The sequence below is a fragment of the Sardina pilchardus genome, chromosome 4 (assembly GCF_963854185.1).
Source record: "Sardina pilchardus chromosome 4, fSarPil1.1, whole genome shotgun sequence".
In the NCBI taxonomy this organism is placed as follows: Eukaryota; Metazoa; Chordata; class Actinopteri; order Clupeiformes; family Clupeidae; genus Sardina; species Sardina pilchardus.
This window is the reverse complement of record NC_084997.1, coordinates 16,337,901-16,353,313: the sequence shown is the minus strand read 5'-3', so window position 1 is coordinate 16,353,313 and position 15,413 is coordinate 16,337,901. Positions and strand designations below refer to the sequence as shown.

The window sequence follows — 15,413 nt, the reverse complement described above, 5'->3', positions numbered from 1 at the left end:
CATCTGGCAGTTTACAGAATAGATTTGGAGTTACTCAGTGTATAGTACAACTATAAAGACAGAGATGATGAAAGAATTTTGTAATACATTCCTTCAAACCCCTTTATTCTTTCCTTGTTTGTCCAGGCTGTTTACAGGGCTGATTTCAGAATGCAGCAAGGTACAGGGTGGGTCCCCATTGGCTCAATTGATGTTGAGAAAGCGAAGAAATGTGGAGAGATCCTGAGTGAACATTTGTACCGTCAGCACCCCAGCAACTTCAAATTCACCAGCAAAACTGATGCTATGCCAATTGTCCTGGCTAAAGCTATGAATAGCAATATTGACAAGGTATCACACCTCCTTTAGAGCAAATTCTCCATATAAGTGTATATGGAAGAATCAGGCAATATTGCTTATAAAGTGATTGCTGGCAGCCAGTCGTTTGTCTTTGATTTCATGTCTGTATTTCATTTCACAGCAAAGTTATGTGAAGGCTTGGGATGTGGATAAGACAAAGATCCATATCATGCCAGATGCAATGGATGTGGCACTGGCCAGACAGAATAAGGCAACCTACAGTGAGGTAAGAAAGGATTTTATATATATATATATATACAGTATATAAATATGTATAATTTTTTTTTTTTTTTTCTCAATGTAATAAATGTTGGAGATGCTACTTTTCATCTGCATACAGGTAGATCATTATTGGATGTTAAATCCTCATGGTTCCTATGTTTCATATTTGTTTTCTAGAATCACTACAAAAAAGCTTACATAGCTGACAGGAAGAAGGGCTATGACTTGCGCAATGATGCCATTGGTATCAAAGCTGCCAGAGCAGCCAGGGACATTGCCAGTGATGTGAGTATTTCAAATCACACAATTCATTAGTAGTACACAGTACAAATACATGTTTTTAAATCAAATTACTTTTTTTCCCTTAGTACAAGTACAAGACCGGCTACCGCAAGCAGGTTGGCCACCACATCGGTGCTCTCAGCGTCCAGGATGATCCACTGCTCATGCTGGCCTTGAACTCGGCCAAGATTGCTAGTGATGCTCTTTACAAGAAGGACTTCCACCATTCCAAGACTAAGTTCAATCTACCTGTGGACATGATGGCATTTGAGCTGGCTAAGAAGAATCAGATGCAGGTCAACGATGCCCACTACAGAACTCGCCTTCACAACTGGACCTGCCTGCCCGACTCCAGTGATGTTGTCCAGGCCAGACAGGTGTACGAAATGCAGAGTGACGTAAGTTTTTCAGAATTGCTATGTACGATGATTCATTCTGGATTTGTATTTTTCTAACATACAAGTGATTACATTTTCATTTGAAATACATTCACAATAATTTCTGTAAAAAACTACTTGATCTGACAGTTTACAGAATAGATTTGGAGTTACTCAGTGTATAGTACAACTATAAAGACAGAGATGATGAAAGAATTTTGTAATACATTTCCTTCAAACCCCTTTATTCTTTCCTTGTTTTTCCAGGCTGTTTACAGGGCTGATTTCAAAATGCAGCAAGGTACAGGGTGGGTCCCCATTGGCTCAATTGATGTTGAGAAAGCGAAGAAATGTGGAGAGATCCTGAGTGAACATTTGTACCGTCAGCACCCCAGCAACTTCAAATTCACCAGCAAAACTGATGCTATGCCAATTGTCCTGGCTAAAGCTATGAATAGCAATATTGACAAGGTATCACACCTCCTTTAGAGCAAATTATCCATATAAGTGTATATGGAAGAATCAGGCAATACTGCTTATAAAGTGATTGCTGGCAGCCAGTCGTTTGTCTTTGATTTCATGTCTGTATTTCATTTCACAGCAAAGTTATGTGAAGGCCTGGGATGTGGATAAGACAAAGATCCATATCATGCCAGATGCAATGGATGTGGCACTGGCCAGACAGAATAAGGCAACCTACAGTGAGGTAAGAAAGGATAAAAAAAAAAATATATATATATATATACATATATATAAAATGTGTTTATTTTTATTTGTTCTTAATGTAATAAATGTTGGAGATGCTACAGATGCTACTTTTCATCTGCATACTGTAGATCATTATTGGATGTTAAATCCTCATAGTTCCTATGTTTCATAATTTTTTCTAGAATCACTACAAAAAAGCTTACATAGATGACAGGAAGAAGGGCTATGACTTGCGCAATGATGCCATTGGTATCAAAGCTGCCAGAGCAGCTAGGGACATTGCCAGTGATGTGAGTATTTCAAATCACACAATTCATTAGTAGTACACAGTACAAATACATGTTTTTAAATCAAATTACTTTTTTCCCTTAGTACAAGTACAAGACCGGCTACCGCAAGCAGGTTGGCCACCACATCGGTGCCCTCAGCGTCCAGGATGATCCACTGCTCATGCTGGCCTTGAACTCGGCCAAGATTGCTAGTGACGCTCTGTACAAGAAGGACTTCAACAAGTCCAAGACTAAGTTCAATCTACCTGTGGACATGATGGCATTTGAGCTGGCTAAGAAGAATCAGATTCAGGTCAACGATGCCCACTACAGAACTCGCCTTCACAACTGGACCTGCCTGCCTGACTCTAGTGATGTTGTCCAGGCCAGACAGGTGTACGAAATGCAGAGTGAGGTAAGTTTCTCAGAACTGTTTTGCACGATGACTCATTCTGGATTTGTGTTTTACGAACTGTAGAGTGACGTGAGTGAAGCTGAAGCTGAGTGGAAGTTTTTGCATTTTCATATTCCAACTGAAACAGTTTATTTTGCCAAGTGCAATGTTTTAGAATTGTTTGTTTCAAGGCATTCAACAACGTACAGTAACTAACACGGTACAGATTAAATTCTGAAACAAATGTCATGCTGTTCATTCTCTGTGTATGAAACGTATCCACAGTTTTAAAGGATAAATGGTAAATGGACTGCATTTATGTAGCGCTTTTATCGGCTTTTGGGAGCAGCCAAAGCGCTTTACACATCATGCCTCACATTCACCCATTCACACACCGATGGCGGAGGCTGCTATGCAAGGCGCCAACCTGCTCATCGGGAGCACTGGGGTTGGGTGTCTTGCTCAAGGACTGCTCATTTCGACAGGCTCGAACCAGCTACCTTCCAGTTTTTGGGCGACTCCTCTACCTCCTGAGCCACTGCTGACTGTTTTAATGTTTATGCATCACATGCATTTGTTCATCATGTGCTTCTCAGGCCGTCTACAGAGCGGACCTGAAGTGGCTGAGAGGTATGGGGTGGGTCCCCATTGGCTCACTTGATGTCGAGAAAGCAAAGAAGGCTGGAGAGGTCCTGAGCGAGCATTTGTACCGTCAGCATCCCAGCAACTTCAAATTCACCAGCACAACTGATGCTATGCCAATTGTCCTGGCCAAAGCCAATGCAGACATAAATAATAAGGTGTGTACTATGTAATTACATGCATTTATATGTGTATATTTCTTATCCTCTTGTCTTGAGCAACAGATGTTAGGTCCTAAACTGTATGTACTCATTAATACTGCAAATATAATTTGTACTCCCTCACAGTCAGCGTATACTGAGGCTTGGAACAAAGACAAGACCCAAATTCATATCATGCCGGATTGCATGGATGTGCTCCTTGCCAAGCAGAATTGCAAGAACTACAGTGTGGTAAGGATACCATTATTCATTGTCATCCAATTATTAGTTTATATGTTATGCATCACTTAATACACTCCACCTACTGCCTCTAATGATTACAATATCTTGCTTTTGCTATTTTAGGACTTATTTGAGTGTGACCCACCCTGGATGATTATAACATTGTTATTTAAAATGTTATCTGATTCTTTTTTTCTTCAACAGAAATCATACAGACAAGATGTTGTAGATATGTTCAAGAAGGGCTATAATCTATCAGGTGATGCCATCGCAATCAAAGCAGCCAAGCATGGAAGAGATATAATCAGTGATGTGAGTAGTAATTGTTCTCTAAAATGTCTACATGTTCTTTTCCTTTACTTTGTAGTTCAAAGTATGTTTTATCATCATGAAGATAATGTCTTTGCCTTAACTTTAGTACAAATACAAGACTGGCTACCGCAAGCAAGTTGGCCACCACATTGGAGCCCTCAGCGTCCAGGATGATCCACTGCTCATGCTGGCCATTCATGGTGCTAAGATTGCTAGTGATGCTCTTTACAAGAAGGACTTCAACAAGTCCAAGACAAAGTTCCATCTTCCTGTGGACATGTTGTCCGTTGAGCTAGCCAAGAAGTGTCAGAAGCAGGTCAATGATTTCAACTACAGAACTCAACTGCACAACTGGACTTGCCTGCCCGACTCCACTGATGTTGTCCAGGCTAGGAGAGTGTATGACCTACAGAGTGATGTAAGTTCTATGGCATTTTGAGAGGACCTTTTGATTTGTGAATGGACATTCTATCTTTTTCCATTGTACTTAACACATTCTTTGTGAAACATTTTTTTAGGCTGTGTACAAGGCTGACATGGAGTTTATCAGGGGTACTGGCTGGGTCCCCATTGGGTCACTGGATGTTCTTAAGGCCAAGAAAGCTGCTGAAATTCTCAGTGAGCACTTGTACCGTCAAAAACCAGACCAATTCAAGTTCTCCCAAGACATGCAGTCTATGCCTATGGTGTTGGCCAAGGCAAATGCTGACACACTCAACAAGGTCGGTTCAATATTCAAATATGTACCAAAGAGGACAGTAATGTGAATTCCCATGTTCTCCATCAATGTTAATGTTTATCCTTTGTATGTTCAACACAGAAACAATACATTGAAGCCTGGGAAAATGATAAGAAGACGATCCACTTAACTCCAGATATTCCTGAAATTGTACTGTCCAAGGCCAATGCTCATAACATAAGCCAAGTGAGTTTATTTTCTTTGTTGCTGTGATGTCTATTTCATTGTTTGTTAGCTTGAACAAGTTTTCGATTAAACTGTCAGCTTATGTCTAAATCATGTCAGTCATATATTGCTATTTGAGGACTGACTTTCAGGCATCAGTCTGACCTGCCAGGATGATTATAACACTGTTGATTAAAATCAAAGTGTTTGATTTAATCTGATTTGTTTTTTTTTTTCAACAGAAACTATACAAACAAGATGTTGTAGATATGTTCAAGAAGGGCTATAATTTATCTGGTGATGCCATCGCAATCAAAGCAGCAAAGCATGGAAGAGAAATAATCAGTGATGTGAGTAATACATGTTTTCTCTAAAATGTCTGTGTGTTATTTAAAAATGATCAGTTATTTAAATTTGATTCATACCCCCAACTGAGAACACCAACAATCTACATGTTCTACTCCTTTACTTTGTAGTTCAAAGTATGTTTTATCATCATGAAGATAATGTCTTTGCCTTTTCTTTAGTACAAATACAAGACTGGCTACCGCAAGCAAGTTGGCCACCACATTGGCGCCCTCAGTGTCCAGGATGATCCACTGCTCATGCTGGCCATTCATGGTGCTAAGATTGCTAGTGATGCTCTTTACAAGAAGGACTTCAACAAGTCCAAGACAAAGTTCCATCTTCCTGTGGATATGTTGACCGTTGAGCTAGCCAAGAAATGTCAGAAGCAGGTCAATGATTTCAACTACAGAACTCAACTGCACAACTGGACCTGCCTGCCCGACTCCACTGATGTTGTCCAGGCTAGGAGAGTCTATGACCTACAGAGTGATGTAAGTTTTACAATGGCTGATGTTTAGGGGGAAAGAGGCACAAGGTTGAAATGCTTATAAAGTGTCAATATCATACCTGTATCTCTTTCTTTAAAGGCTGTGTATAGGGCAGATTTGCAATGGCTGAGAGGTTGCGGATGGGTTCCTATTGGCTCGTTGGACGTGGAGAAAGCCAAGAAAGCTGGTGCCGTCCTGAGTGAGAGGGCGTACCGACAGCACCCAAGCCAGTTTCCATTCACCTGCAAAACTGACGATATGCCATTTGCTCTGGCCCAGGCCAATGCTCAAACTATGGACAAGGTATTCCACTGTACATCCTTCATGTGTTGAGAAGTACATTTCAAGCTAAATGGCAAATTTGAGGAATTCAATATTCTGATGTTGAAAATCCCACTAACCTTTTTTTGGTCATTGTTACAGAAAGCGTATACTGAAGCATGGAATACAGACAAAACAAAGATCCACATCATGCCCGACACGCCTGAGATCCTCTTGGCCCAGCAGAATAACATCACCAACAGCAGGGTAAGTGTCTAGATCTAAATTCACCGCCATTACTGACACATACAGTATGTAAACAGCTTTAGTAAGTTTCAGGTGAGAATACATTTACTAATTGATTTCATGGTAGATTACAAGAAAGCAGAATGTTATCTTTACTCACTTTCCAACACAGCTCACTATCAAGACAAAGTGAGTTGTCTATTTTATTTGAACTGTCTAATGATTTATTATGAACTATGTCTTGCTGATTATTTTCTCATTTCCATAGGATTGTTCTATATCATACTGCCATCAGTATTAATTGTAGTAGTGATAGTTTCACTCTTCAGACAATATTAGTGTTCCTACCATTTGGTTTTGAAATGGTAATTTGTCTTGTAATGCATTACTTCTGATTTTCTTCCAAAGAAATTATACAGACAAGCAGTTGAAGATATTTTCAAGAAGGGATACGACCTGAAGCCTGATGCCATCGCCATCAAAGCAGCCAAGAAGGGAAGAGAAATCATCAGCGATGTGAGATTTTTATCCTCTGCATATACTTAAATTGATTTATGGATAGCGCGTGTTGATCTAGGCAGCATGTAATGAGATATTGCTGTTTTTTTAAATCCTAATTGTTTTCCTTCATCTATCTCTCAGTACAAATATAAAGCAGGTTATCGCAAGCAACAAGGACACCACATTGGAGCTCTTAGTGTGCAGGATGATCCACTGATTATGCTGGCAATGAATGGCGTTAAGATTGCAAGTGACAATCTCTACAAGAAGGACTTCAACAAGTCCAAAACCAAGTTCCATCTCCCTGTAGACATGCTTAGTCTCGAGTTGGCCAGGAAGTGTCAGAAGCAGGTCAATGATTTCAACTACAGAACTCAATTGCACAACTGGACCTGTCTGCCCGACTCCAGTGACGTTGTCCAAGCCAGGAAGGTCTACGATCTTCGGAGTGATGTAAGGTTACATTTACAATTTTGTGCTTGGTGTTGGTGGTGTTTTCTTCTACTCACACCTATATTTGCTCTCATAACCCAATGTTACAACTGTGAAAGTAGTGGGTCAGTCAGATTAATCTGTAAATCTCCCTTTTCCAGGCTGTCTACAAGGCTGATATGGAGTGGATCCGTGGGTGTGGTTGGATACCACAGGGTTCTCCAGATGTTTTGAAAGCCAAACATGCTCAGGAAATTCTCAATGACAGACTGTACCGTCAGCATCCCAGCACTGTCAAGTTCACAAGTGCTCCTGACCTGCCAGAAATCGTTCTGTCCAAGCAAAACGCAGAAAACCTTAGTAATGTAAGGACTTTTATCTTGTTCCCTTGTCTTGTGCTTTCTCATCCTGTATTTCCCTTACAGAATTTAATACCAAAAAGATCCTTTCAAACGTTTCTACCATTTCCAATGATTGATAAACAGTAATTTTACATTTCAACAAATAATAAATAATCTAATTTCAAAACAGCCAGATGTTGTCAAAATTGAGAGGCACTTATTTGCCAAATATGACAAAGAACCCCATGTATCCATAAAGCTGATGATGTTTGCCTACATGTTTAGTGTGTTAACTAGACTTGCATGTACTGTATGTGTAAATCTGCGCTATGGATGTTTATGGAATCCGAGAGAGAACAGACGGTTACTGATGACAGATTCTCATGTTGACTTTTTTGTAACTGAACTTATTTCTACTTTTTCTGTCAACAGTGGAAATACAAAGAGGCATGGGAGACAGACAAAACAAAACTTCACATCAAACCTGACACACCAGAAATCCTCCTCGCTAAGGCAAACTGTATTAACACCAGCCATGTAAGTTTGTTCATATTGTTGGATATCTACAGTATGTGCTCTAAAGTCATTCTTCATTCTTATTCAGTCTTATTCATTCTTCTTTGTATCAATCGCTTACCTTTTTGCTTTTCAGAAAACATACACCAACATTTGGAACAAAGAGAAAGCCAAGGGATACCATATTAAGGAAGATGCCATCTCTGTCCTTAAAGCTAGAGCCTCCAGAGACATTGCCAGTGATGTGAGCATTCGTTTTCATTACAGATATGCATGTGTGGATTCAAAATGTGAATTACAACCATTTTTCAGATGACATGAGCGCTCTTCATCTCCCTATCCCCCAACTCCACCCCCAACCTCTCTCTCTCTCTCTCTTTTCCTTTACAGTTCAAGTACAAGACTGAGTACCGTAAACAGGTGGGACACCACATTGGAGCTCTCAGTGTCCAGGATGATCCACTGAGTCTGCTGGCAATGCATGGTGGTAGGATTGCAAGTGACAATCTCTACAAGAAGGACTTCAACAAGTCCAAAACCAAGTTCCATCTCCCTGTAGACATGCTAAGTCTCGAGTTGGCCAGGAAGTGTCAGAAGCAGGTCAATGATTTCAACTACAGAACTCAGCTGCACAACTGGACCTGTCTGCCCGACTCCAGTGACGTTGTCCAAGCCAGGAAGGTCTACGATCTTCGGAGTGATGTGAGTTATTTATATAAAAATGTCATCTTCCATCATTCCCACATAGAAATAAGGTCACTTGCGGCCACTGATATATATGTTTTGATCCTCACTGAAATGGTCATCTCTGGGTGATTGACAGGCGGTCTACAGGGCTGACTTGGAGTGGCTTAGGGGCTGTGGATGGAGTCCCCATGAATCAGTGGAAGTCAAGAGAGTGAAACATGCCCAGCAAATCCTGGCTGATGTAAGTAACAACAGTTCCTTGGAAAAATGTAAACAAACATGTACAGTAGGAGACATTGTGGTTGGCATGAAATGGCAGAAGATAAACCGTTTTTAATCTCACTTTCTCATTCTTGCAGAGAGGTTATCGTCTGAAACTGGATGCACAGCAATTCACAACTCCACATGACAGAGTTGACTTGGCATGCGCCAAGAATGCCGCTGATGTCTTGAATGAGGTCAGTGCGAAGCCTCTAATATCGGCTTGCTGTGAGCTGCGAGATAATGCAAATGTTTACATACTGCATATATCGTTTACAAATTTCAAATCTTATGATTGTATTTTGTGGGGCGAAACATTCTCTTCCTGTTAGTCTCTGAATTGTTGTGCTGGCTCACCTGCTTCTTTAATTCCAGGCTAAATATCGTGAGCAATGGCACAAGGACAAGACATCATACTCACTGACAGACACTCCGACACTGGCAACATGCAGAGAGACCAAAAAGAATCTCCACCCGGTAAAAGAGCTTCCATTCTCACAATCCTTCTTCTTCCCTCTGAGCAAAGTACAATGCATTTACACAGTCCCATCTCCACAGACTTAGAGCCTTTCATTATGCTCCTCTTATTCTCCCCACAGAAACTGTATACCGCTGAATGGAACAAGAGCAAAGCTACTGGATACTTCATGCCTGGAGATGCCGTTGGCATCCAGCAATGTATAAAGACATCTAAGATACAAAGTGACGTAAGTAGGCTATGCCATTAAGCAGTGTTTAAACCGAGTGTCTATCAAGAATTTGTATGCACTAACTCAGTTGATCTCAGTGCAATAGTATGCAGCACTTCAACGACTCAAATTTCATACGCTATTAAATATGTGCTCTTCTCAACAAAAACGGACTGCGATGCATTTTTTTTGCTACAGCACAAGTACCTTGAAGGCTACCGTAAGCAGGTTGGGCATCACATCGGAGCTCTCAGCATCCGGGATGATCCACTGCTGATGTTGGCTTTGAACTCTGCTAAGATTGCCAGTGATGCTCTGTACAAGAAGGACTTCAACAAGTCCAAGACTAAGTTCCATCTACCTGTGGATATGTTAGCCTTTGAGCTGGCAAAGAAGTGTCAGATCCAGGTCAACGACGATCACTACAGAACCCGTCTGCACAACTGGACCTGCCTGCCTGACGCCAGTGATGTTATGCAGGCCCGCAAAGTATACGACATCAACAGCGATGTGAGTTTTTGTCCACAGTAATTTATTACTAGCCTGACGTAACCAGAATGTGAATCTGACACTGCTCCATTGAGATGCAATTGTGGGGCATGTTTCAACCTGTACATGGGAGAAAATGCCCCTGCACTCAATTGGTTAGAGCTAACCAGTGAGAGCAACGAAATAGCATACTGTAAATCCTGTAGGGAGAACAGCCAAATCGTCCAAATCAACCATCCAATCATCTGTTTTCTGATCGTTAGGCTATTGCGCTGTCAATACTGTACCTTGTACAACAGACACAATTGCAAAATGTCTAGTTTATCTGGTGACAAGCTTTTTGTTGTAAACAAAATAAACTGAATTGCGCTAAGGTGACGTAATAGGCACCATTGCTCATCTGTCCATCATTGTATAAAGCCTGCCCAGAGAATTTGATTGGTGCGGTCGGTTTGAACTGCTCTGGTTTGGGCATACGTGTAGGTGCTTCTCAATTAAACAAGTCCAGTCCGAATTTCCCAGCCACTAATTTTGTGGGCTTCTAGGCTACAGTACTTTAGAACCCTATTAGAACAAAATCACTTGAGATTTAATTGTATTCGTCAATATTGAAATTATTTTTTTTTTTCTGTTTGCGGATTCATTTGGTTTCTGTCATCCTCCCACAAAAGCGTTGATGTTTATCTGTTTCTCCACCAGATCATCTATAAAGCTGATCTGGAATGGATCCGTGGATGTGGATGGGTTCCTGCAGAATCTGTTGAGCATGTCAAAGTCAGAAAAGCCCAGCAGATCTTGAATGAGGTGGGTGGTCTATGAAACTACTAAAGATAAGTACATAACATTTCTATATAACCCTAATAACTAAAAAGGCAACATCACAGAAAGGTTAACAAGAGTTGCATCACTTAATATATCACTGCATATTTAATGGAACATATACTTGCAATAAAGAGTATTAAATATTTTTAAGCTATAAATGGAGTACTGTATTTATCCCTATTTGTCACTCACATTATTAGTCCTTATTACTATTGTCCTATTTTCTTTGTTACAGAGACTTTACAAAAAGGATGCTACCGAGGGCTTTAGCAAGTTCACTCTCATTGTCGATCGCCCTGAGATTATCCAGGCTAAAGTCAATGCCTTCCAACTCAGTGACGTGAGTATCCATCCACATACAGTACAAGTGGCTTTCCTTTCTCTGTCCACTTTTAGAGAATTTGAACCTTGAACTGTTCAGCTCAGCCCAGGCTAAACTATATTGTTTTTTTTTTTTTTTTAATGCAGCTGAAGTACAAAGAGTCCTTCAATGCTGAGAAGGGGCATTACATTGGCTCGGATGACACACCCCAGATGGCCCAGGCCAGAGAGTCTGCCAAGAACGTCAGTGAGGTAACGCAGCGTTAACTTCTTTCTTACCGTATACTTCATTTGAACTACCCGTAATTTCCCGACTATTAGCCGCGGCTTATACATTGATTTTGCAAAATTTGAGGTTATTACAGGGGGGCAGTTAATATGGTGTTAATATGGTTTTGTTTCTTTTAACTTGCATAAAACACTGTCCTGCGGCTTATACACAATGCGGCTTATATGCGGGAAATTACTGTATTTATTTCACTAAACACGGCAAGAAGCCCAAAGTCCCTTTTTAAAGAGGTTTATGAATTATGTGATTTCTGTGCAGAAACTGTACAAGCTGAACTGGGATGAAAGCAAAGCCACTGGCTACCAACTGAACCATGAGTACCTCCCTCTGCTGATTGCCAAGAAAGCCAGGGACAGCGTCAGTGACGTGAGTATCTCTTCTGTTTCCTTTCGTCAATCAACTTTCCACTCAAACTCAAATAACTTCAGTTCTAGTCAAGGAGGTATATTATAAGTTTTCTGTCTTTAGTCAAAAATATAATCGCATAACAGTAGTAAATATATTCTCTAACATGCAGTGTCTTTTCTGTGAATCCAAACCAAACAGGCCAAGTACCATGAACTCCATGAGAAGGAGAAGGGCCATTACAAGGCTGCTAACGCCCTCGACTTCCCTGACGTGATGCGCTATGGTGAAATCGAGAAGATGAAGAACCTGGTACGACACTTTCAGTGAACATACATGTTGACATCAAACACACGACACTCGTCATACTTCTAACATTCAGAGCCTCATATACAGCATGCTTCTCAGTATTACAGCAGAGGGGCCTGCTGACACTGATACTGTATATTACTTTATTTATTTATTTATTCTATTCTATTATTATTATTATTATTATTAATGATAACAATAATGTATATAATACATATTGTTCTATTTCGGTGCAGAGGGACTACCATAAGGACTACAATGAGATCAAGACTAAGCTTCACATTCCTGTGGACATGATTAGCCATGTCGTGGCCAGGAGATGTCAGGACATCCTCAGTGAAGAGAAGTACCGTACCCACCTGCACCAATGGACATGCCACCCTGACCAGGATGATGTTATCCGCGCTCGCCGTGCCAATGAGATTTTGAGTGACGTAGGTCATCCCTAACTATCGAATGTCACTGTTGTAATCTTTATGCTCTTTTCTGCCCATGTGATCTTTTCTACATTGTATGGGGCATTGTTATCTTTCTCTTTCAGGTCTTCTACAAGGACGATCTGAACTGGACAAGGGGCATCGGCTGCTATGCCTGGGACACCCCAGAAATTCTTCGCGCCAAGAAGGCCTACCAGCTTCAGAGTGATGTAAGAGCCAGACAGATTGGACACACGTTGCTACTGAATGGTTCTGCTTTCTGAAAAGTTTTAAAACAATCAAGCACATCAAACATAAATTAATACAAGCACTGCATTTTATTTTATTTTTGACAGATCCAATACAAAGCTGAGGCCAAGAAGGACTTCAACAACTACTCTATCGTGACAGACACCCCTGTTTACGTCACTGCTATCCTGGGACATACCTGGGCCAGTGAGGTAACATGCCTCTGCTCTGATACGCATATTTCAGCTCTAACACCGTTCCAGTGTTGAATAATGATGACTGTGTTCTCTAGAGTGTCAGATTAGAGTGTTCTCTAATCTGAGTGTTCTCCATTCATCCTCAGTTGAACTACAGAGAGGCCTACCACAAGGAGAAGCACTTGTACACCACCACTCTCGACACATTCGACTATGCCCGCTGTCATAACCTCAAGCATCTCTTCAGCACGGTACGCTCATCAAACCTTAAGTCACATCCATACTGTTCATCTTCAAGTTATTTTCTATAATCATTGAACTGTTGTGTTGTCTAACATATGTTGGTAATACTTAACAGAAAACATATACTGCCGCATGGGACAAGATCAAGGCGAAGAGCTACCACATCCCAGACGACTCTCATGCATTGGTCCATGCTAAACGGCAGAAGGTTATCCTCAGCCCTGTGAGTCAAATACTACTACAATATAAATACAGAGATAAAAATATGTTCAAGAAATACCTCTCTCTCTTGATGAACTCTCTGATCATATGGAAATGTTCAATTGTATCATGACAGGCGAAATACCGTGAGGATTACGAGAAGTTCAAGTCCCTCTACAGCTTGCCCAAATCCATTGAGGATGATCCTGCCACACTTAGGTGCCTCAATGCTGGAAAACTTGTCCTTGACGTGAGTACATTTATTTGCCCACAGATATTTCTCATGCCACAACATTTGATGTGTTTGATATCAATGTCCTTTTCCTTTTGTATGAACTTAACCTTTTGACTTGTATGTCTCTTTATAAACCAGCGATTGTACAAAGAAAAATATGAGAAGACAAAGGCCAAGGTGACCGTGCCTCCTGACATGGTTGACATTGTAGAATCACGAAGGACCCAGAAGGCTGTCAGTGAGATTGACTACCGCAAGTATCTGCACCAGTGGATTTGCCTGCCAGACATGCAAGTCTTCCAGCACTCCCGCAAAGTTGCTGAGCAGTTCAGTGATGTAAGTGAGATCTTTTTCATAGTATGTGAACTATGTGTGTGTGCCAGTCTGTACAAATCATGTACTACCGTAATATAGAACATACTATAACCTCTGTGTGATCATTGTGACTAGCTTTGGATAAAAACGTTCCCTTGTTGCCCCACAGATCTTCTATAAGGATGACCTGAACTGGCTGAGGGGAATTGGGTGCTATGCCTGGGATACCCCTGAGATTGTGCGCAGCAAGAACGCCATGCAGCTGCAGAGTGACGTGAGTCTTCTGACCATCTCCACCTTATCTCATGTTTTTCTTAGCTTTTCCATACCATTCTTCTTCACATACTACAACGTCTTTCTGTGCTAATACCATGTGATGTGAATCTGCTCATGGTGTGAATTTCCACCCTTCCTCCCCCTCTTTCAGAATGCATACAAAGCCAAGGGAGTTGAGAGTTTCAAGGAGTACTCTGTAGTGTTGGATACTCCTGTGTATGAAACATGCAAGCTGAGTGCTCAGAACCTCAGTGATGTAAGTTTTACTCTTGAAACAGTTCACTTACACATAAAACCACACTGCAATTCCAAAGGACAACCTGGTAGGTAACATAATCACCAGTAACTGACCTCAAACAGTTGATCATCATTGAATTGTTATTTCTTTGTTGTTAGGTTTTTCACAGATATTGTCTCTCACACTCTGATTTCCTCTCTCTTCTCCCTCAGCTCAACTACCATCACGACTACGACACCAATGTCAAAGGACATTTCACCTCTCCCGCAGTTACAGTTGATACAGAGAGAGCTCGCCTCAATCAGTACATCCAGAGCGATGTAAGAAAATTAATGCATATAAATGCATAGATGTATTCTGAATGAATATTCTGGTCAATGCTACAAGTATTGTGTGTGAGCATTCTTTTTGTTGTTCTTTCCTTTCTGTTCCACCTCAGAACCTCTACAAAGAAGAAAGCAAGAGTGGCATGGCGAAGGGCTATCAGCTTCCCTACGACACCCCTGCCATCAGACAGGCCAAGACCACTTCTATCAACTGCAGTGATGTGAGTGAGACCACATTCGTTCTCTCCAATTGTACAACAGGGGGGAAACAACCGTTTTTGAATGTGTTTTTGTGTTCTTGGATCTGATCTCTACAGGTGAAATACAAATTGGATCATGACAAAACCAAGGCCACGGCCTACTCCCTGGATCCTGAGGGTGTCCACTTTGTAACCATCAGAAACGCCAACAAGATCACCAATGATGTAAGATTGGTTGTTTTGAAGTGCTTAAGTTAGATAGTTTCATCTGAAATGGGAGGTACTATCATGTTAATACTCCTTTATATACATGCTTCTAATAATAACCATGAGTGCACAC

General features: G+C 41.0%; 1 protein-coding gene across 8 annotated transcripts in view; it reads left to right on the top strand.

Annotated features, from left to right (window-relative positions):
* neb (nebulin) overlaps positions 1 to 15,413 on the top strand; it is a 60,638-nt gene that overhangs the window by 22,888 nt on the left and 22,337 nt on the right. For all 8 annotated transcript variants that reach the window (XM_062534364.1, XM_062534367.1, XM_062534365.1 and 5 more), the window contains exons 51-96: positions 127 to 330; positions 461 to 565; positions 739 to 846; positions 930 to 1,241; positions 1,488 to 1,691; positions 1,822 to 1,926; positions 2,111 to 2,218; positions 2,301 to 2,612; positions 3,188 to 3,391; positions 3,521 to 3,625; positions 3,821 to 3,928; positions 4,035 to 4,346; positions 4,447 to 4,650; positions 4,749 to 4,853; positions 5,075 to 5,182; positions 5,360 to 5,671; positions 5,768 to 5,971; positions 6,092 to 6,196; positions 6,584 to 6,691; positions 6,818 to 7,129; positions 7,270 to 7,473; positions 7,882 to 7,986; positions 8,102 to 8,209; positions 8,356 to 8,667; positions 8,789 to 8,893; positions 9,012 to 9,110; positions 9,289 to 9,390; positions 9,513 to 9,620; positions 9,801 to 10,112; positions 10,791 to 10,895; positions 11,149 to 11,253; positions 11,382 to 11,486; positions 11,782 to 11,889; positions 12,070 to 12,180; positions 12,414 to 12,611; positions 12,719 to 12,823; positions 12,950 to 13,054; positions 13,186 to 13,290; positions 13,398 to 13,505; positions 13,620 to 13,733; positions 13,857 to 14,054; positions 14,203 to 14,307; positions 14,461 to 14,565; positions 14,760 to 14,867; positions 14,987 to 15,094; positions 15,191 to 15,298. In XM_062534364.1, the coding sequence (XP_062390348.1) occupies positions 127 to 330; positions 461 to 565; positions 739 to 846; positions 930 to 1,241; positions 1,488 to 1,691; positions 1,822 to 1,926; positions 2,111 to 2,218; positions 2,301 to 2,612; positions 3,188 to 3,391; positions 3,521 to 3,625; positions 3,821 to 3,928; positions 4,035 to 4,346; positions 4,447 to 4,650; positions 4,749 to 4,853; positions 5,075 to 5,182; positions 5,360 to 5,671; positions 5,768 to 5,971; positions 6,092 to 6,196; positions 6,584 to 6,691; positions 6,818 to 7,129; positions 7,270 to 7,473; positions 7,882 to 7,986; positions 8,102 to 8,209; positions 8,356 to 8,667; positions 8,789 to 8,893; positions 9,012 to 9,110; positions 9,289 to 9,390; positions 9,513 to 9,620; positions 9,801 to 10,112; positions 10,791 to 10,895; positions 11,149 to 11,253; positions 11,382 to 11,486; positions 11,782 to 11,889; positions 12,070 to 12,180; positions 12,414 to 12,611; positions 12,719 to 12,823; positions 12,950 to 13,054; positions 13,186 to 13,290; positions 13,398 to 13,505; positions 13,620 to 13,733; positions 13,857 to 14,054; positions 14,203 to 14,307; positions 14,461 to 14,565; positions 14,760 to 14,867; positions 14,987 to 15,094; positions 15,191 to 15,298 (7,101 nt within the window). The remainder of the gene's footprint in view (positions 1 to 126; positions 331 to 460; positions 566 to 738; positions 847 to 929; positions 1,242 to 1,487; positions 1,692 to 1,821; positions 1,927 to 2,110; positions 2,219 to 2,300; positions 2,613 to 3,187; positions 3,392 to 3,520; positions 3,626 to 3,820; positions 3,929 to 4,034; positions 4,347 to 4,446; positions 4,651 to 4,748; positions 4,854 to 5,074; positions 5,183 to 5,359; positions 5,672 to 5,767; positions 5,972 to 6,091; positions 6,197 to 6,583; positions 6,692 to 6,817; positions 7,130 to 7,269; positions 7,474 to 7,881; positions 7,987 to 8,101; positions 8,210 to 8,355; positions 8,668 to 8,788; positions 8,894 to 9,011; positions 9,111 to 9,288; positions 9,391 to 9,512; positions 9,621 to 9,800; positions 10,113 to 10,790; positions 10,896 to 11,148; positions 11,254 to 11,381; positions 11,487 to 11,781; positions 11,890 to 12,069; positions 12,181 to 12,413; positions 12,612 to 12,718; positions 12,824 to 12,949; positions 13,055 to 13,185; positions 13,291 to 13,397; positions 13,506 to 13,619; positions 13,734 to 13,856; positions 14,055 to 14,202; positions 14,308 to 14,460; positions 14,566 to 14,759; positions 14,868 to 14,986; positions 15,095 to 15,190; positions 15,299 to 15,413) is intronic.